This window comes from Rhamphochromis longiceps, linkage group LG7, assembly GCF_057381845.1.
Source record: "Rhamphochromis longiceps isolate RC_006_pf linkage group LG7, R_longiceps_female_GT1.1, whole genome shotgun sequence".
NCBI lineage: Eukaryota > Metazoa > Chordata > Actinopteri > Cichliformes > Cichlidae > Rhamphochromis > Rhamphochromis longiceps.
In genome coordinates, this window is record NC_140563.1 from 69,392,395 (window position 1) to 69,413,618 (window position 21,224).

At 45.4% G+C, this 21,224-nt stretch overlaps 1 protein-coding gene across 3 annotated transcripts; it reads left to right on the forward strand.

The window, feature by feature from the left end:
* Positions 1-13,484: 13,484 nt before the first annotated feature.
* znf277 (zinc finger protein 277) lies at positions 13,485-21,015 on the forward strand. Of its 3 annotated transcripts, XR_014912818.1 has the most exons (13): positions 13,485-13,612; positions 14,133-14,346; positions 14,621-14,709; positions 14,823-14,905; positions 15,141-15,232; positions 15,935-16,045; positions 16,129-16,261; positions 16,386-16,453; positions 16,897-16,993; positions 18,059-18,101; positions 18,187-18,361; positions 18,556-20,422; positions 20,504-21,015. XR_014912818.1 is itself a non-coding variant. In XM_085415039.1 (12 exons), the coding sequence occupies exons 1-12, from the start codon at positions 13,585-13,587 to the stop codon at positions 18,743-18,745; spliced, it is 1,323 nt and encodes a 440-aa protein (XP_085271165.1). In that variant the 5' UTR covers positions 13,485-13,584; the 3' UTR covers positions 18,746-21,015. The 3 variants fall into 3 exon arrangements, 2 of the variants coding, with proteins under 2 accessions (XP_085271165.1, XP_085271166.1); XM_085415039.1 differs by having other exon boundaries at positions 18,556-21,015; XM_085415040.1 differs by lacking the exons at positions 16,129-16,261; positions 16,386-16,453 and having other exon boundaries at positions 18,556-21,015.
* Positions 21,016-21,224: the final 209 nt, after the last annotated feature.

Below are 21,224 nucleotides of genomic sequence, written 5' to 3' on the forward strand. Positions count from 1 at the left end.
CCACGAGCACATCATAAAATACATCAGTTCTGTCCTGTGACTTAGTCAATGACAGCTCTTTAAAACGAGGCTCTAAGGTGAGGTCTTCTCACGTCGTTAAATCCTCTGTAAGTCTCGTCCTCACCTCCTTTCCTGGTTCGGGCGAGGATAAGAGGACAGGAGGTCGGGATGTGAAATTTGAGATTGCTTTTGAAGCGCTGATGAGATTTGCGGTCGCCACCTTCTTAGACTTTTGGAGGCAGAAGTGTTCGTACTGGACGAGATGGTGAAGTTTGAAGCTATCCCCACACTATAAATGGTCCAAACCTGTCTGTCTCTGCTGCTGGGCTCACTGCTGGAGCTTCAACTGGACAGTAGAGGACAGATTAGAGGAACGGAAGTGTTGGGCAGTTAATATTGGTGTAACTTTGGTCACCGCTAACAGGTTTGTGGCTAAAGTAAAAATTTCTGCCATAGAAGAGAGCGGTTTAAAGCAGCGGTCCCCAACCTCCGGGCCTCCGACCGGTACTGGGCCGCGAGAGTTGAGGCTCAGGTGTGAAATGTTTGGTTTTCAGGGTTTTTATCGGTTTTCAGCGTTATTTTGTTATCGTTTTTATCGTTAACTTGGTTTTCCTGGGTCTTTTCACGTGTGTTATGAATGAAGTAAGGAAGGAAAATACAAAGCTGCTGCCCGCTCAGGTCGCACAGAGGCTTGTGTTTTATTAAATTTAAGAGTTTATTATTCAGCAGAATAACTCACGTGTCTCTGGAGGAGAGCTGATTATACCTCAGAAAAGCAGAAAGAGTTTTAAAAGACTCGAGTTTTAAAAGACTTGGCTTCGTCAAACAGGCTGCTGATGGACAACTGAGCGGTCTCAGCTGAGCGCGCAGCAGTCGGGATCAAATGCAGCACGAGTACAATCACCTCCTGCCTGAGAAAAGAAGAGCAGCCGAGGAATTAGACATGAAGGAAGCAGGCCCGCTTCAAATGAGGAAGTACTCGTACCAATCAGAGTTTTAAAGCAGCCATAGCTCTTTTATGATGAGGGCCTGAATTCTCCTTCAGGGCTTAATTAAAAGTGGAATGTAGAAGCCATTATCACACCGAGTGGCTGGTCCTTAAACCACCATTTCCACGTCTCCACAGTGTTTTAAAGAGGAACCACAGATGAGAGGTTATAATATTACAGATGAGGAGCAGTCACAGGGCACAGTTTGGTTAAAGGCTCGATGCAATAATCGAATAATAATCATTTATTTTGTGTTGCTTTTCAAAGTTGCCTCACGTAGGCTGTTACAACAAAAGAGAGTTATAAATTAAAATATATAAAGCAGCAAAAATAGGATAATAATAATGTTTTCATAGAAGATGAAAAGTCATGAAAGTTGTTTTATGAGCTCTGAGTTTGAATCAGTGATTTGTTGATTCCTGATCGACATGTTCAGTGTTTGATGGCTCCAAGCTGTTGCTCTGTAGTCTTTATTCCACTTTGTTTGACATGAACTTTGGACTTTGACCCAGTGATTTTGGGTTTGGGGGCTTCTGTTTAATCACTAGTTTGCTCATTGTTTCCATGAAGTTGACTGTTCCTGAGCTAATCTGAAGGCCACATGAAGTTTGAAAGTCTGTAGCGAATGACAGGAAGTTGGCGACCTATGCATCTCAGCATCTCCTGACCCCGCGCTGCGATTTACGTGGCCTACAGCTTCATGGCCGGGTTGCTGTTGTTCCCAGTCTCTTTCCCACTAACAGCTGACTGTGGAATATTTAGTAGTGAGGACATTTCCTGACTGAACGTGTTGCACAGGTGGTGTCCTATCATGGTACCACACTGGAATTCACTGAGCTCCTGACAGCGAGTCATTCTTTCACAATCGTTTGTAGAAGCAGTCTGCATCCTTAGGCACGATCTGATATCGTCGTGTTGGTGTTGTTCCCACATCATCATGAAAATGTTGTTCCAGGTTCAACATTGCAAGTGACCAATCAGAATGTTGTGACGTCATACTTTTGCGACTTCGGGAAAAACCGCCGTAAAACAAAAAACTGTACTTAAGCTGCGAGAAACCGCCTCTGTCTGCCGACCCTGACCCTAACCCTAACCCTTTAATAAACGGTAAGCAGAATTGATATTGTCCTTGCAACATTGGAATTTCATAAATGCACGAATGGCTTGGCGCGCAAAAGAATAACGTCACAACAATGTGATTGGTCACTTGCAATGTTGAACCTGGAACAACATTTTCATGATGATGTGGGAACAACACCAACACGACGATATCAGATCATCCCATCCTTAGCTGCTTGACTTTATACACATGGAGGTGAATGGAACACCTGAATTTAATGAAAACAGAGTCTTTGTGTTTTTAGTTGGTTTAGCCTCTTGAGTGGCATCTTGTTAAGTCTCTCCAGTTTCTTGTTGATTGTGTCTATTTGGTCGGTAAGTCTGACGTCATTAGCCATTTCCGGATCCAAACTCCACTTCAGGTCCCAAAGCCAAACGAACACTGCGGCATCACTGAGAGTTACAAACTGTCTAAATTCTTTCATCTTTAATAAAATGATCAGCGTTGCTGCTTTACCAGGTGTAACAATTAAGTTTAACATCCAGGCATCCATGAAAACAGGATTTATGAAGTTTAGTTAGAAGTTAGCAGGAAGTTAGCTCGCTAGCTTCCATCTAAGCATGATATAGCATGTTCTGACTGAGAGGGTTCTGAAAAATTCAAACGTACAGCTCTGCTGTTATTTCCAACATAAATGAAGACAGTAAACTAAACAGCAGTGACGTTTGTAGGGTTACTGAAGTTGGGCTAGCTGCTATATAATGATGTGCTACGTGATTGCTAGCGACACAGCTATGTTAGCATAACATAAACACAGTGAAGCTGGAGGATGAACGCTAACTTTTTTCCACTTGATAAAAGTTAACGTGAGGGTTCCCGATGGTTTGGGCTTTTTTAAGGGGCTTGTTCAGATTAAATAGAACAAGATGCAAAGCATTAAAACATGTTAAAAACACAACAGTCTTAGTAAACACAGAGTAGTTCAGACCTGGCAGCAGGGTTCATACGTCACACTTAAAGAGCAGATGGGTCTAAGCTGCTGAGTGTTTCTTCTTCACTTACTATGTGTTTATACATCACTAATACAGATTGTGAATGAGATGTCATATATCTTATTGTTTGAACAGAGTGAGTAATTAGCAGACAGAGATGAGTTCAGTATGTCAGAATTTGGTAACTGCAGTGTGAGGAACAGAGAAATGCAACCATCTCCAGGCCTTAACTCAAGGTTAGAGATAAGAAATGGAAAACGAGGAGAAGAAAACTAAATGTCAGCTTGTAAATGGATAATTTAGCCTGACTGCAATCAGCTGACAGTCTGAGTCTGTTCCCTCCAAACCTCACTGAGCTCAGCTGCTGAAGCTAATCAGTCACCTCAGAGGGCGACTCCAGGCACCAAACTTTGACTCTTGTTGCCTCAGCAGCTGGAAACAATTATGCGACCAATTACAGGAACTCTGAGCAACAAATCAACAACTGTTCAATAATTTCAGTCTGCATATGGAGAGCAGCCTGTACATAATCTATGTTAGTGTATTGGGTGTGGGTTGATGGGGGCATTTGGTGTGTTTTTGCTCTCTCCTTTCCACAAACGCTCTTTCTTCCTCTTTACTGATATTTTCTGGATTTATCAGCTGAGCTGCACCTGAGAGGGTGATCGGAGAAGTCGGCCAAGTGTAGATGCCAGCGATCAAAGGCGCTCCCGCTGTGAACGTTTGTTGGAATGTGTGTTTAATAAGATGATGGCGGATGGAGCTCACTGCACAGCAGAGAAACTGTCTCAAACTGGGTAAAGACTTTTGAAAGACACTATGATCAGAAGAAGCTCCAACATGGAAGGCTGCACGGAGCATCTTTTGGACAGACATGAATACAGGTGTACATTTTGCCCTCTGGTGTGCCTTGAAATTATGCAAATTATTTCCCCTGCACCTTCTGTACTACCATTGCAACATGGCTGAGAAAAATTGGAAGATATCCAGTGTTCACAGGTAGAGCTTAAAGGTAATCTGTCATCGTTATCTGACAAAATCAGCGAGTCATCCACAAGCCACAGGATCCTGTATTTCAAATCCCAGAGCATCTTTCTGGATTTACTTACCCTGACATTGGTGGTCAAGTTAAGCAGTCACACAAAGCCAGTTACAAACTCACTAAGTTAACTCAGGCTTTCCCCACTTTCCTGGTGTTATACCTAAAACAACTATAAACTGCCACAGTCAGAAAACTTTTGCTCCACCTACTGAGTACCCACCTAACCTAATGTGACCGCATGGTGGCCCAACACAACCCAATTTACGACATCTACCAACACTTTACAACAACACAGTAGATTAACAAAGCCGGAACATTTACGGAGCATAATATATTATATTCCAACACAAAAAAACCCTTCAACACAGTCCGTCATGGTGAAGAGAGAGCTGAGAGTAAAAGCGAAGCTCTCAATTTAACGGTCGATCTACGTCCCTACCCTCACCTATGGTCACGAGCTGTAGTGACCAAAAGAACGAGTGCGGATACAAGTGGCAGAAATCAGCTTCCTCCGAAGAGTGGCTGGCCTCTCCCTTAGAGGATAGAGTTTGGCCATCCAGGAGGGGCTCAGAGTAGAGCGGCTGCTCCTCCACATCGAAAGGAGCCAGTTGAGGTGGTTTGATAAGGGCGTCTGACAAGGATGCCTCCTGGGTGAGGTGTTCTAGGCATGTCCCACTGCAAGAGGCCCCGGGCCAGAACCAGGACACGCTGGAGAGATTATATCTCTCGGCTGGCCTGGGAACGCCTTGGTGTTCCTGCGGACAAGCTGGAGGAGGTGGCTGGGGAGAGGGAGGTCTGGGCTTCTCTGTCTCTGACCCCGGTTACGTGGAAGAAGATGGATGGATAAAATAATCCAGATCAAAAGTTACAAACAACATGAATTAAAGATCATAACAATGCATGCACTCATTTACTCACAGCCAGGCAGACCTTCAGTACAGTAAAGAAAAACACAACTGTTACACAAAACAAGAAAAACAAAGTAAAACATGAAGTAACCAAAAGAAAAATAACAATTTTCTGAGACCAGAAAAGTGACGTGAAATGTAGCAACAGAGACGGAGCAAAAACACAGACAGCAGAAAAAAACCTACAAATACAGAAAAACAACAAACACATGACACACACCCACATCTGGTGGGATTTCCCGAGCTGTTCTGACATGGATGCAGTCATGACATCACTGTCACAGGTGTAGGTGGTCACCTGCAGATGTTTAGGAAACATGTTACACACAGTTCTGTGTTGTGTAGCATTGTGTGTGTGTGTGTGTGTGTGTGTGTGTGTGTGTGTGTGTGTGTGTGTGTGTGTGTGTGTGTGTGTGTGTGTGTGTGTGTGTGAGAGCTGGATAAAGAGCAGAGGAAGAAGAGCCCTTGTGGCTGTTGTGACTCTGATCCGTGTGGGTGACTCAGCTCGCATCGTGACGTCTTCTGAGGTTCTCGGGCTCCAAACACGAGGAACGGCGTAGGTGCCGAGCAGGCGGTTGCTATGCAACAATTCATCGCCAGCAGCATCCAGGTTGGACCCGAGTGGAGAGCAGCAGTCAGGCGGAGGGGGTGGTGTGTTCTTTGAAAAGCCGGAGGAAAGCAGCGTTTCTGCAGCGAGCTGTCAGTAGATTTGATTATGTGGAAGCTTAATGGAGAGGATCAGGCCAGAGCAGCTGCAAACGGAGATACGGTGCAGATAAATCTGGAAGACCGGGATGGAGGATGTGTAAAAACAGGCAAAGTGGGGCCTGGATGAACAGAGTGACACTAATTTGAAGTTTGCAACAGGCTGATGTAAGACAGGTACAGTGAGAGGCAGCACAGTGTTTACGCTTTACAGTGAAGGGATGAAGATGCAGAGTCTGTAAATGGAAATATTTACCGATCAGCTCTTCTCGATATGAAGCCGACCTCACATCAGCTGTGACGGTCTGGGTAATGTAGGTAATGAATAAATAAAGTACTTCCTGTTCTGCTGCACTGATTGTGATCATCTTTGTTGAATCCAACATCGTCACAGGAGAATTATTTTAGCATAAAGTTCAAAGATCCGGGCAGTCTGGAGTTTTTCTACATGGCAACTCTGCATTCACAATTTCCAGTTCTGGTGAGTAGAACTCTTCAAATTTCACTCAGTAAAACTGCAGCTCGGACTTCTTGGACGTTCTGTTGGTGCAGTAACTTCACAGCAGTCTTATTATTGATCAGATGATGTCATTAAAAATGCTCCAGAAGACTCAAAGCATAAACATGGTCCTGAGGTCCAGGTCAGGTGAAGCTGAGCAGACAGCTCTCGCCTGTGTCACCATCCACCTGTCATTCAAATAGGCCACACCCCTAGTAATGCAAAATTTAATCCTTAGTACAATTCAAACGGGCGACTTATAAAAACATTGTGGTTGCTACAGTTGCTATGAGGGACGAAAGGATCCATTGAAGGCGGACATTTTAACATGGGAGTCTGTGGGGACTGCCTCAGCGCTGGAGCCTCTGGTGGACGTTGGAGGAACTGCAGCTTGTAAATACTGTGTTTGATAAATATTTGATTGTTTTACAGATTCTCAGGCAGTCCTAACACTCAAGCTGCATTATGTCACGCTAAACTTAAAATAAGACGGCAATCTCCTGACAACAAGACAACACAGCGGTGGTTGCTCAGTGATTGGATTGAACTATTTGTTGCTTTTAGTGACTGACTGTGAGCGCTTTCTTGTGTTGATAAAGGTCCAGGTGACCACTTTTAATCTGAAGGTGATTTCACAGATCACCTGGTGGGAGTCTCCAGAATAATCCTCCCCCCCCCAGAGCTTCCAGACCCTCTCAGACAGACTCAGGGATGTGAAACGGCCAGCATGTCGCAACAAAGTAAATCTCTAAAAGTCCCACGTCTCTTTGCAAAAGTAGACTTGATTCAGTTGTTCATTGTTGTGATGTTCTGTGTATGCAGATAGAAGAGGTTTGTCACAGTAAACTACGACACTGGGATGCAGTGATTCAGTTTAGAAGCAGTCAGGCTCACTTGGTTTGCTGCTGTGTGGATATTTTAGCACTCTGAGCTGCGGTGTGGACGTCCAGGCCTCCAAACGCGCTTTTGCTTCACCTGAAGCATCAGGAACCCTGCGCTCTTTGAGTTACAGTGTTCAGGCTTGGAGGGAGAAAAAAAAGAAGATTGATGCGGCTCGTGTTGAAGTCACGGTCTAAATCAGAAAGCCTCATCATATCCAGGCTGACCGAGGCTGCCTCGCTTCTCTCCAGGGTTTAATTAGAGCCCCCGGGCTCGGTGTGAATAATGCAGCACCTGAGCGCACCTGAGCGGCCTGCTCGAGCAGAACGAGGAGCCGCAGGGAGGCCGAGAGAGCACCACCTCCAGAGGGAGAGAGAGGGTGGTGAAAGGGTTTGAAAGAGTAACATCATAACATCTGAAGGTTTTCATGTCACTCTAATGATGTCCTGACAGAACCACGAGGGGCATCAGAAACATCTGTGTCACACCTGTCCATCACTACATCTGTGTTAGTGACACTGCTGGAAGAATCCAGATTGCTTTGATTATTGTTTCCTTCCATTTTGTTTGCACCAACACTGCAAGCATCAGACTAAATCATACTTAGTATGTATGACCCCACAGTACCATATCACCCTATTAGAGCACTTCGCTCTCGCTCTGCAGGCCTACTTGTTGTTCACAGAGTATTTAAAAGTAGAATGGGAGGCAGAGCCTTCAGTTTTCAGGCCCCTCTTCTGTGGAACCAGCTTCCAGTTTGGATTCAGGAGACAGACGCTATCTCTACTTTCAAGATTAGGCTTCAAACTTTCCTTTTTGCTAAAGCATATAGTTAGGGCTGGACCAGGTGACCCTGAATCCTCCCTTAGTTATGTTGCAATAGATGTAGGCTGCCGGGGATTCCCATGATGCTCTGGGTGTTTCTTCTTCACTCACTATGTATTAACAGACCTCTCTGCATTGAATCATATCTGTTATTAACCTCTGTCTCTCTTCCACAGCATGTCTTTATCCTGTCTTCCTTCTCTCACCCCAACCAATCACAGCAGATGGCCCCGCCCCTCCCTGAGCCTGGTTCTGCTGGAGGTTTCTTCCTGTTAAAAGGGAGTTTTTCCTTCCCACTGTCGCCAAAGTGCTGCTCACATGTCATTGTTGGAGTTTCTCTTTTGTCTCTTTATTATCATAAGGTTCTTACTCTACAATATAAAGTACCTGGAGGCAACTGTTGTTGTTTTTGCTGTATAAATAAAAGTGAACTGAGTTGAATGTAATTTGGTTGAACAGGAAATTCACATCATGGATCTGGAGCAGCTGTGTGATGATGTCATGTCAACATGGACCAAAAACTCTGAGGGATGTTTCCAGAAACTTTTTAAATTTGTGCCACAAATGACTAAAGCAGAAGAGAGCTCAGACTCAGCTTCACTGTCATTCAGCCATTTGACATGATATGAATGAAAAACAGATTCTCTGTCCAGGACCTGGGTCTGAGCGACCCAGGGTCCATGAGCATTTATGACTCTTGTTATATGATATGTGTTTGTTTCTGCATTGTGCTGCTGTTCCTGTGTCTATGATGTTGGAGACCTCACCTGCTCAACCGCCTGCCATAACCACGCCACCATCACTTTACCTACCTGTTGCTGCTGCATCACCGTCCAATCTACCCCCAGTGGCTGCTACACCACCATCATTTCCACTGCCTGCAGCTGCCACACCAGCACGGCCTGCGTGTCACAAACCACCTGCAGTGCTTCGCCATGGGCCATCGGAGCTCTTACGTGGCTGGACCTACTACAAGGCTGTCATCAGATCACTGGCCGGCCACCAGAACTGCTATGCCACAGCTGCCAGACCTGTGGCAGGCCGCTCGAGCTGTTTTCCTGCCGTCACCGTCCATCGGGCCGGCTGCCAAAACTGTGGCAGAACTGTGGTTGATTTTTTCAGTTTTTTGGGGACTGTTTTGACAGCGCTGCTGGACGTGCGGTCGGACTTTGAAACCGTTGGGATTAGGGGCTCTGTTTGCTAGAGGATTTTGTTTTTGCACGGAGAGTGCGGAGACTCGGGAGCAGAGTACAGACACTTGGGAGAAGGCGCGACACGGGAGTCGTGGGAGCGCACTGGAGATTTGTTGTGTGTTACATTTACTTCACTGTAAATCAACGCACTGTTTACTGCACAGAGTCCAGCATTTAGGTCCTTTCTCCCCCACAGTCTGCCACACAGACCGTGACATTCTCAGGTCTCAGTATTGCAGCATGCTACCAAACAACGAGTAAAACATTACAAATAACTACAATTAATAGAACAAGAAATTCTCAAAAATAAGTACTGAAATATGCAAAAACGTAAATAACAATCACAAATATATAATATTTAAATTTGGTTCTTCTTTATTTTAATGACTATTTACAGATTTTCACTGGAGGCATCAAAACTATGGATGAACACATGGAATTAAACCCTCGGCCTTCTCTCAGCGAGCTTCATGCTGTAGTCACCTGACATGGTTTCACTTCACAGGTGTGTTAACTCCAAAGCTGGAATCCTGGAATTTCTTGCCTTCTGAATCTGGGACTAGAAGTCAGGGTGGCACGCAGTAGGGCTGCACGATATTAGGAAACCCTGCGATGTGCGATAACTGCGATCAATATTGCGATAACGATATGACTTACGATAAAATAAATAGCAAAACAAACAAAAAACCCCGAATACATAATTTCCGTTTTACTGCAACAGTTTTATTTAAAGAAAGCTGCTGTATTAGCAGTGTAACAACAAAGTGCACTTTAACATTGAAACATTGCCCCCATAAAAATTTTTGGGTCTTCTTTAAGATCCCAGCTGGCCAGCACCTCACGTAATACACGGGCTATATTTTCACTAGTGTGAGAGTTTGGAAAACACACAGTCTCTAGACACCGTGTTTTCAGTTCAAAGTCTTCGGTGAGGAAGAGCACTGTGAAACTCATATATGGCTCCGTTGTACGACTTGATCATAGGTCTGTAGCGTAGTTTTCAGCTTGGCTCAGTTCAAATGTGACGGTCTTGTGTAGGGCTGGGTATCGTCCATGATTTCTAGAATGGATTCGAATCCGATTCACAAGGTCCTGAATCGATTCGATACACGATTCGATTCAATTTGATTCGATTCGATTTAAATCTGGGAAATTTTGCCTCAGTCAGATTATAATTCAGATCAGCACATTTACATATTTTTGTATCTATAAAAAGGAAGCTGACACTTTCCAGACTTTATCACAGGTGTGAGCGTCACAGCAGAGGCCTTTGTGTCAAAGTAGCTGAAGATAAAACACAGAAACACATGAAGGTGGTTTTCCTGGCCTGGATTTTATAAAAATATTCTGCAGTACATCAAAAACGAAAGAAAACCATTAACCAGCTTATGAACATTGTCTCTGAAGTTACAGCGGTTTTATTAGAGACAGCGTTTTGCATAATTTTAAAAAGTTTACATTTGTTCAGAAGCCTGTTGAACGGCAGAAATTAGGTTTTCTCTTTGGAAGTAAGTAAAAAAAAACATCGGCCGACAGGCTGTAAACAACAGTAGACTTGTGCGTAACAACCAAGCAAATAATGCAGAAAACAGATTTCGGGGACAGACGGGAAACTGTTCTTGAAGTACAGAGAGAGAGAGAGAGCTGTGCATGAAGTGTGATTTTATCCTGGTGGAAGCAAAACAGCAACAGTCAGAGTGAATCCATGACGATGTTTATGTGAAGCGTTTGGATCTTCTTTTGCTGCTGGTTCGGTCAATATTGTTTGGAGAGAGATCAAACTAACAGCTTTAGAATCTGTGCAAAAACGGCGTGAACACAAAGCGCGGACCCGCCGAAACATCAGAATCAGCGAGCTGTCGGCTTTCAGCCCCGAGCGTGTCCGTGCCGTCGGGTGAGAAAGTCACATCTCACTGATCCTGATCCGTCGGCGCTTTGTGTTTACGTCTCTGTGCAGAATCTGTGTTCCTGCTCTCATTCACTGTTTTAAATGTTTGGTGGTTGTCAAAATTTTGTGAAGTTTCACCTGAGATTCTGGAATTTCAGGCAAAATACATTTATATTAAAAAAATCAATTCAGGATTTTAATGAATCGATATCACGTTATCCAAGCCAGAATCGATATTAATCGATGAATCGATTATTAAAACCCACCCTAGTCTTGCGGCATGTTTCGTACATTTGTGGAATGGCGACATGGGAAAAGTAGTTCCCTGAGGGGATGCGGTATCTCCGGTCCACTTTATGTATCAGACTGGTGAAGCCCTCCCTGCTAACTGTATTTATAGGCATCATGTCTTTGTCAAAAAATGTGTAATGGCCTCTGTTATTTCTTTGTAGCGCTTCCACGTTTTCTCATAAGGAGTTCCACTTGAAAAACTCGGATGCAGAGACGGCCGTTGGACTGCGGCGCTCTTTGTCTTAACATTAGCAACATTAGCTAGCCCTGTCTTTCTGGAACTCTTCAAACAGTTCTCTGTGGTCGTGTTGAAGATGATGGTGGAGTCATGTTTCCTCTGGTGGTTGCCACGAGTGTTCGGCAAGTTTTGCAGAGCACCTGTGTTTGGAGAACGTCGTCTTTACCAAATCCAAAGTACCTCCAAATAAGCGAGGTACTATTTTTTAGCCACGAGTTCATAGTCAGTAGCGTTCTCGTCATGCGTCTCGCTCTCAGCCATTACAACTCCGACTCGTCGCTGCAGCGTTGTTCGCTCCCCACCTACATAGGAGGCGGGCCTCTAATCCATTTGATTGGTTAATGCCGTGAAGGGCTCTGTTCGACTGGTCAAATGTGTAAAGGGGTTTCTTTGATTGGCAAATTCTTTAAAGCACGTGCGTAAACATTTTAAGGTACCCAATTATCGCAGTTTGCGCCGTCTTTTGCAATGGGCCCATCGCACAGGCTGATATTGCGATGACAATAAATTTTTTATTTATTGTGCAGGCCTAGTACACAGCTGACAGCTCTATTTGACAACTGTTAGAATTCATATTATGGCAAGAACCAATCAGCGAAGGAAACAACAGTCTGTCATTTCTTTAAGAACTGAAGGTCAGTCAATCCAGGAAATTGCAAAAACTTCACAAAAACCATAAAGCGCTACAAAGAAACTGGCTCACACGAGGACCGCCCCAGGAAAGCAAGAGCCAGAGTCCCCTCTGCTGCTGAGGATACATTCATCCACCAGCCTCAGAAATCACAAGTTAACAGCTACTCAGATCAGAGCGCAGATAAATGCCACATAGAGCTCCAGTAACAGACACACTCTACATCAGCTGTTCAGAGGAGACTGTGTGAATCAGGCCTTTATGGTCAAATAGCAAGCAGAGGAGATTAGTTTGGGCCAAGAAACACAGGGAATGGACATTAGACCATCTGTGCTTTGGTGTGATGAGTCCAAATCTGAGATCTTTGGTTCCACAAAGGTGAACGATGGTCTCTACATGCATGGTTCCCACCATGAAGCATGGAGAAGGAGTGTCTGGTAGTGTGTGCGCCAGTGAACATGAACTTTTAAAACTCAAAATATTTTTTTATATACTGGTTAAAAGTGTTTGTGAAATACTTTGTTCTTTATGCTGGACTAACAAACTGCAGTCACAAAGACTGACTGTGAGCACTTTTCGGTGATTACAGAGTCATAATAACGTGTCATATATGAGATTATCACCATGGCATGACATCACATCATGTATGTATTTGCAATATTTAAAAAAAACAGCTGACAGTGTGTTTTCATATTTTCATTCTGTGCTTAAAGGGAGAAAGGTTTATTATTTCTGCAGTATTGCTGTCATTGCTTTTATCTATAGTTTTTTGGGGGTTTTTTTTGAGAATAACAGAGTGAGTCAGACTGCAGGATGAACACTGAGCTGTTTGTGCCCCCCAGTGGTCTTTGACCACAACGTGCTTCCAGTGAATTCCCGAATCCAAGCTGTGTGTCATCAGCAGCCACTCCACCTTAAAACTGACTTCACGTATAAAACTTGGGTCATTTATTTAAGAATTTGCACCATATCCAGCCTTCTTGTGCCCCCCTGTACAGAAACTCAAATGTTATTTTCAGACTTTTATTTTAGGGAGCCTTACACCTGTACACATGGTACACATTCACAAATAACGTTTCATTTAAAAATTTGTAATAGAGGGGAGGACACATATGCTAATGTAATGTTAATAAATGGGGATTTATGAACACTAAACTTTCATGTTCAGAGAACACGCTCAGCTATATCTTGAGGATCTGAGTGTTCATGTGATTTATATGCTTTGCTATATATATGCAACAACGTCCAACGTTACATGTTAGTCAACTTCATTCACATTAATTAACCTTCAGCTTTCGAAACTTAAGTTTTTATATTTCCTTGAACCACTTGAATGCACCTTTTCTAATTCGTGTTTTACCGGGGGTCCGCGAAGGCGCTTCGTTGGCATTTTACGGCCTCCGATTGGTTCGATTTGTGTTATTTGCACCACGTGACACCAGACATGGCCGCCAGCGAGCCGAGTAAAGACGGTAAGTGTGACCTTTTAAACGTGTCCGCGGCTTTAATGCTGATATCTGGTGGTCTGCGTGCAAAGGTTTGGGTGTCGGTGACTCTCCGAGTCTGTGGGAATCCACAATCAGCAGAAAAAAGGCTAAAAAAAATCAGAAAAGCAGGCGGGAACCCGCCCGGCTAAGCTAGCAGGCTAGGAAATAGCTGGGCTGCTAACTGTGATTATACAGCAATCTCTATATTCAGTCAGTACTCAGTCTGACAGCTGTGAAGTTTATTCAGGATTTAACAGCGTGTAAAGTCTGAGTTCGATTAATGAGTTATTTAATTCATTAATTAATTAATTTTTTTACTTTTAGATCATAGTTTTGTCCCCACGGGTGATGAAAATAATTGTATACAGACAGATTTTTGTAGATCAGAGGGAAATGCTTCTTCATGCCAGGCTGTACATTCTCGCTTCCGCTTGGTTTTGACTCACCTGGTCTGGAGTAGAGTGTGTGTGGTATATAAGGTGTAGTCTCTCTTCTGCTTTCTCAGGTAAGGACAGCATTCTGGAGCCGCTGTGTTTCCCCGATCAGCCGGCTGACATCTCCAGCCCTCCCGGTGTTCAATGTCCCGGCTCCGAGCCGCTGGTCTGCCTGTTCTGCTCTGAGTCCGTCCCACCGCCGCGGAAAGACGTCCTCCTCAGACACCTGCTGATGGAGCACAAGCTTGTCATCGCCGACGTCAAACTCATCGCAGACGTCCCAAAGTACGAGCCACACATGCTCCGGCTCACTCGTTTAACTCTCGGGAACACGTTTGGATGTTTTTAGCATTTGGAACTCGATCATTTCACCAAAGACTTCCTGTAATTATTTGGGGTGATGGGGGGAAACCCTTACCTTACAAGTATAAATATATACAACAAGTCCAGCATGTCCACGCCTGTTAGTGTGCTGCTTTTATGAACCGTGACGAAGTGTTTCTGTGCGCCGGTAAACCTGGCTGTGAGTCGGTTTTTACTGACGAGTTTCCTCCATCAGGTACTTGCTGTACTGGAAGGGCAGATTCCTCGAGCAGCCGCTCACAGATTTCTGCAGCGTCATCAAAACCAACTCCACGGGCCCAGTCGGTGAGTTCACTCAAACCCACAGAGGACCTGACCTTTCAAAGTGAACCACGCACACTTCCTCCAGCTCTGATTAATGACTCATTAAAAACTCTTCTTCCTCGCTGACCTGACAGAGAAGCAGGAGGACTACTTCCTGCTGTGTGACGTCCTTCCAGAAGACAGAGTCCTCCGAGAGAAGCTGCAGCAGAAACGACTGGTGAGGAGACGTGACACTCGGAGCATCCTGAGTGAATCTTGTGCTGCTGGAAGTTTCGTTTCTTTTAAACTTTATTTTGAGGCAAAGTCTGAAAATCAGGAAAAATCAGAAAAATTGCAGATTTGAGTGATTTGACACGCTTTGTGTCGTTGTAACCTCTGCACTTTAAATATCTGAGCACTCTGAGGTAGTTTTCTGAAGAATTCCTCTGAGCTCTTCTTCTGTGCTCCCACAGGAGGAGGTCCTGGAGCAGCAGCAGAAGGAGCGAGACGACAGCAGCTTCCATCGTCTCTGCATGTTCTGCAGCGAAGAGTTCACGGGAAACAGGTAAAGCGCCGCGGGATTCCCATCAGTCCTGGAAACCTCACGTGTGTTAGATTAAAGCAGACAGAAGGTAGAGCTTCCTGAAATCATGTGACTAAAAGCTTCTTTGCTTCCTGTAGTCATCTCTTATGATCCAACCCCCAAAAAGCTGCTTTGACCCATAATTCCATAAACATCATTCAGTGACATGTCTGAGCCTGAACCAAGAAGCTGATCTGAGACCAGTGCAGCTCCTCACCCTTCTTCCTCTCCTGCTAAGGGTCAGGTCTCAGACCGGTGCAGGTGTGCGCTGGTTCATGAATGGCATGAAGGTGTGACTCACTGGTGTTTACCACAGTTCTTGTGTGGATCTGTGTCTTACCTCCAGTTAAGTTTCCATCCATCCATTTTCAGTCACTGTGTTGGTTCGCAGATGCTCGGCCTCCCTCTGCACAGCCACCACCTCCAGCTCCTTGCGGGAGGACGCCGAGAGACATAACCCGCGTCCGCTCCGGGTCTCCTCACATTTGGACATGCAGCGGCCCATGGCGAGAGAGGCTGCTTCCCTCTGTCTGCCACTATGGGCACGCTGCGTGGATCTTGAAGTCTTGTCCAAATGGGAACTTCTGGACGAAGCCCAAAGGACTGCAGCGCAGTGCTAACAGTGATGATGTCAGCTGATGTTTTCTTTTGTTTATTAAAAATGGCTCCACGTGCTGTTTCCAGGTCGTCTCTGCTGAACCACATGGCCAGAGAGCATTCCTTCAGCATCGGACTGCCGGACAACATCGTCTACTGCAGCGAGTTCCTCGACACGCTGCAGGACAAACTGGACAGGTACGCTAATCGTTGCTTTTTATTCACAGCGTTAAGTTTTGTTTTGTTTCGCGCGCCTTTTCATTTTGCTCCCCTCGCTTCAGTCTGCAGTGTCTGTACTGCGAGAAAACGTTTCGAGATAAAACCACGCTGAAGGATCACATGAGGAAAAAAGCTCACCGCCGCATCAACGCCAAAAACCACGAGTACGACCGCTTCTACGTCATCAACTACCTGGTAAAACCCAGCGACACACTCGCCACACGCTTCCACGTCAGGATAAACGAAGCAGTTCTGTAGAAGCAAACGCACGACCTGAATGTATTGTTCCAATTTTAAAGCGTCCCTCCTGTCCTGTCAGGAACTGGGAAAAACGTGGGAGGAGGTGCAAAGCGAAGATGACCGTGAGCTGGCGGATGATGAGGATGAGTAAGTATCCTCATGTAGCTCTGTGAGGACGGCATTAACTAAAGTGTCCTGATGCATGTCATACACACTGCTCTGTGTCGTGTTAAAGGCAAAAACCGGGCCGGGCTGCACTTGCATGTAATACCAGCTTTTACCACCAGATGGTGCAGTTAGTGGGTGTAACGTTTATTTTAAACCAACACGACATCAGTCCGAGCACGCTTGATCTCCAGCGCTAACCAGGTGCTGTGAGCTCGGGGTAGCTGTGGATCAGGAGGTGCAGCGAAAGGTTGGAGGTTTGATCCCCGGCTCGATCCCAGATACTGAACCTTGGATTGTCCCTCCTGATAATATTCTTATTTACTGTGTCAGCCTGGATGCAAAAGTTTCAATCAAGTCCACTTCCTAGTCCTCCTCTGATCCTGTGTAAATGTCTGCTCGTGTCATCTCTGTATCGTCCGCAGTGATTGGTCGGACTGGCAGGCTCATCCGGTCTCTGCAGTGTGTCTGTTCTGTGATCACCAATCGGAGACGTTGGAGCAGATCTACGCGCATATGAAGGTACGGGAACGTAGAAGTTTCAGAGAAGGAAAATATCGTTTTCTGCTTTTCATCCCTGAAACGATTCTGCAAAGGCTTCTGGGAGAACGGAGACAGTGCACACTAACAGGAAACGATCTGCTTCCTGAGGTCTCTGCAAACATATGAATCCATCGTTCGCACAAAACATGGATTTTACTCAGAAAGTGCCCTCACACACAGACGGACCGAAGCTGAAGAGCTTTTAAAATGAAGCGCCTTTTATTTTGAAAAGTTTCCAAATAAATACATGATTGTCAAACCTTTAACGAGCAAATAAAAATGTTTCCTCGTTGTTGGGTCTGTTTCCACATGCCCCGCTAGTTTAGAGACTTATTCATCATGAAGGAAACAAGACATAACAGAACATCTTCAACCGGTTTTTCACTCGCTAACGAGGGAAGTCTTTGGTCAAGAACCAGCTCTTGGAGCCCACGCCCCTGTCCTGTCTCAGGCCCGAAGTCCTTCAAAGAGCAGCTTCCCCCGTAGCTATTTATTGACATGGCAGTTACAATACACAATACAACACAAGCACCTCCCACTGTAAAACCCCCCAATGGTTCTAAGACAAGGCTCTGTGTGTGTGTGTGTGTGTGTGTGTGTGTGTGTGTGTGTGTGTGTGTGTGTGTCATAAAAGCAGGAAGCTCACAACAGATCTGTCAGGATGCATCTGCAATAAAAGCTCCCCCAGCACAGAGTGGCTGGAGAGGTCAGAGACAAAGGAACGTCTTGATCCTATAGGTTGAACTCAGACCGTACAAATTTAAGAAACACGATGACAACATTCAACAATTAGACTTAACACTCGTGAACAATAAATAAATCTAGGATTGGACGTCGACTGCAGTCCGATTTTGTCGTTGATTAAACGTTCTGGTTTAAAGTCAGAACCAGTTTCCCAAACGTGACTCTAAGTTTGTGCTCACGAGTGACGAGTTTACCTGAGAGGCAGAAAAGTTTCTCTCTGCTTTCTGGTTTTGTTATTTATGAAGTCTGTAACGGGCGTCGCGTGCGTGACCCTGACATCTTTCTGTTTTGTGTTTGCAGGAGGCTCACGGCTTCGACCTCCACCTCCTTAAGACCGAGCTCAGTGGGTGAAATCGCCGTGGTAATTCGAGCGCAGTTTGCTTCTATTTCTTCCTTCTGAGTGTTTCTAATGTTCTGTCCTCCCTCAGACCTCAAGTTCTACCAGCAGGTCAAACTGGTGAACTTCATCCGGCGGCAGATCCATCAGAGCCGCTGCTACGGCTGCACGCGGATGTTCGACTGCCGGGCGGACGCCCTGCGTCACATCGCGGCTGAAGGTCACGTGATGAAACTGCCAGAGATGTCCGCCTGGGACCAGCCGCAGTAGGTTTAAGGAAGCGCCTGCAGAATTAACCAATGAGAGCGCGGGCTTTAAAGCTGGCGTACAGCTGCTGATGAACGTGGTCAACGCCACAGATGTTTACACTTCATTTGGAGTATTTTTATCAGCTGATGAAAATGGCGTCCTTTTTGGGACTAATTTGAGCCTGAGCACTAAACGTCGTCTCGCTCCGCAGGTATTACTTCCCCACGTACGAGAACGACGCTCTCCTGTGCACGCTCTCTGACAGCGAGGAAGGCGACGGTGACGAGGAGCATCGCGGCGAGGAGATCCCGGTCATCGCGGAGGACATCTCTAACCTGAGAGCGCTGAAACAGTCCAGTGTCCTCAAGCAGCTGCTGAAGGAGCGAGGAGGCAGCAGCTAGGACCACAGACGGACACGTGTCATACGTTTGACTCAAAGGCGTCTCTGACGTCGGCTGAGCTCAGCTCATGGTGACCACATGCCACATGGCTGGAACGCAGCGGCACGGGTTTGAGTCCGGCCCTTTCCCTCTCAACTATTTCCTGTACGTCTCTACTTAGTAAAGATAAGAAAGGCAAAAGAAGAGTCCTCTCCACAGCTGGACACGCGGACGCCATGATGTCCGCTGAAACGTAATTGCTCTGCCTCGTGCAATGAAGCTGAAACATGCGTTTTCTTGAATATGAATTTTAGTACTCGAGTAAAAATGATTTTCTTTTGTAACTTGTAACTGAGCTGGATTCAGTGCTGTGGTGGACGAGCTCATCGTCAAGATGAGACGAGAGACTCTTTATTGTCATTGCACAGTCACACTTAGAACAACAGCACTACACAATTGCAAACTGTCCCGCGTCGGCACTACGCACAACACAAACAACACAACACAGGAACTTAATAAATGAAAAGAATGAGTGTATGTTTTACTGCACATTGTTATTATTATTGTTGTTGTTGTCCCCTCAGAAAGCCCAGGGACGTCTCGTGCCTGAAACATCTGTCCTATTTGGTGTTTCTGTTGTTTTTCTGCATCGCTTTGCTGAGCGACACCTGCCGTATGGTGGAGCCGAACTGCAGCGCTCAGAGTTTTCACCGCGTCCTTCGCGTCCAGGCTCACGTTCACGAACATGCAGCACTGAGGAGAGAAACGAGAGGTCGCTGCAGGAACTCACTGCTGTCAAACTTCCTGTTTTATCCTCATTTCGTACTCTGGCAGGCTGTAGGACATTTTGGACAATCTATAATCTTCTAACACAAAAACATACAAGTGTTCACTGAAGTAAACACACAGAGCAGTAGCAGATTTTTTTAAGTGTTTTATTTATTTTCATTTGCTGCTAACTGCCTTGTTTTCATTTGTAGTTTTTGTAGTAGGAAGAACTACAAAATCTACAAATAAACAAAGAGCAGTTAGCAAATGTAGTGCTCTCCACTATGTGAAGCCCTCACATGAATTTTTAGATTTTTCAGTTCAAGCCAATTAAATGAAATCCAAAAATTCAGCCCCAACAATCAAATGATCCCCTATGAGCAAGCACTCTGGCAACGGTGGAGAGGAAAAACTCCCTTTTAACAGGAAGAAACCTCTGGCAGAACCAGGCTCAGGGAGGGGCGGTCTTCTGCCATGACTGGTTGGGGGGTGAGGGGCAAAATTAAATCAAACATAAAGGAGAGCACAGCGTATTTATGACAGGTCGGTGGACTGTGGCTCGAGTTCAAAAGATGCTCGAATCCCGCCTGAGGTGGTATGGACACGTGATTCGAAGCAATGAGAACTCAGCAAAAACGACTATTAAGGATCGACCCAGACGGACGCCGGCCTCGAGGCAGACCGAAAAAACGGTGGATGGACAAAATCAGGGAAGACATTAAGACCATCAACGCGTCACCCGAGGACGCCTTGGACAGAACCAAACGGAGAAACCTTTGCTGAGGAGCGGACCCTGCACCAGCGGGAACAACGCCAGGATGAAGGTGGACTGTGGCTGGAAAAGATCATTACTGTTTTTAAAGGGTAACTGGTCCACATCCACAATGACAGTAGAGCTGTCATTGTGGATGCGGACCACAATCCACAGTTGTCGATGGGACGTGTGCATGCAAGCATACGCAAGCCATCCCCGCTCTGTGGGGTCATGACAATAATCATGACCCCACAGAGCGGGACATTCGCTTCAGCCGAAAATCTTAGAGGCGACCCAGAAAGCTGCAGGAAGCGCAATGACACATCCGGCAACAGTTAAACCTACTTTAAGTAGGTTTACACCCCACGAACCAGGCGATTCTCTTTCTGTTGTCTGTTGTTCATGTACCGCTGGGCGCTGAAGATTTTCCACAGTTTGTCTGACTTCTGCGATCTCTTGCCTCAATTGTGCGTATGCTTGCCCGAATTGTGCGTTTTCTTCCCTGAGTTGTGCATTTCCTTCGATGAGTTGTGCGTTTTCTTCCCTGAGTTGTGCATTTCCTTCGATGAGTTGTGCGTTTTCTTCCCTGAGTTGTGCATTTCCTTCGATGAGTTGTGCGTTTTCTTCCCTGAGTTGTATATTTCTTTGACAGACTAGTGTGATATGTTGACTGAATTCTATGAGTTGTTCGTTTTCTTCCATGAGCTGTGCATTTTCATGCTCGAGTTCCTCTCTCGTACGCTGCAGTGGGTCTAACGGATCTCCCTGTGACATTTTTGTAAAGGGTTAAAGCTCAAAAGTGTCCAAAAGTTAGATCTCTGAATGATTTAAATGCAAAGGGTAGCTGTGTCTCAAACAACTGTCTCTTTCTGCTGTAAACTGTTGAACGAGCTCCTATTTATAGACTCGGTGGGCGTGGCAGAGAATGCGATGTCGCTGTGACAAAACAATGATCCTTTGATCTTCTCAAAGGATCAT

Excerpts from the sequence above, each read along its gene's own strand:
- znf277 (XM_085415039.1), top strand. The coding sequence starts at position 13,585 with ATGGCCGCCAGCGAGCCGAGTAAAGACG. Across the intron at positions 15,233-15,934 it reads GAAGAGTTCACGGGAAACAG|GTCGTCTCTGCTGAACCACA; the intron begins GTAAAGCGCCGC and ends TGCTGTTTCCAG. Across the intron at positions 18,102-18,186 it reads CCTCCTTAAGACCGAGCTCA|ACCTCAAGTTCTACCAGCAG; the intron begins GTGGGTGAAATC and ends GTCCTCCCTCAG.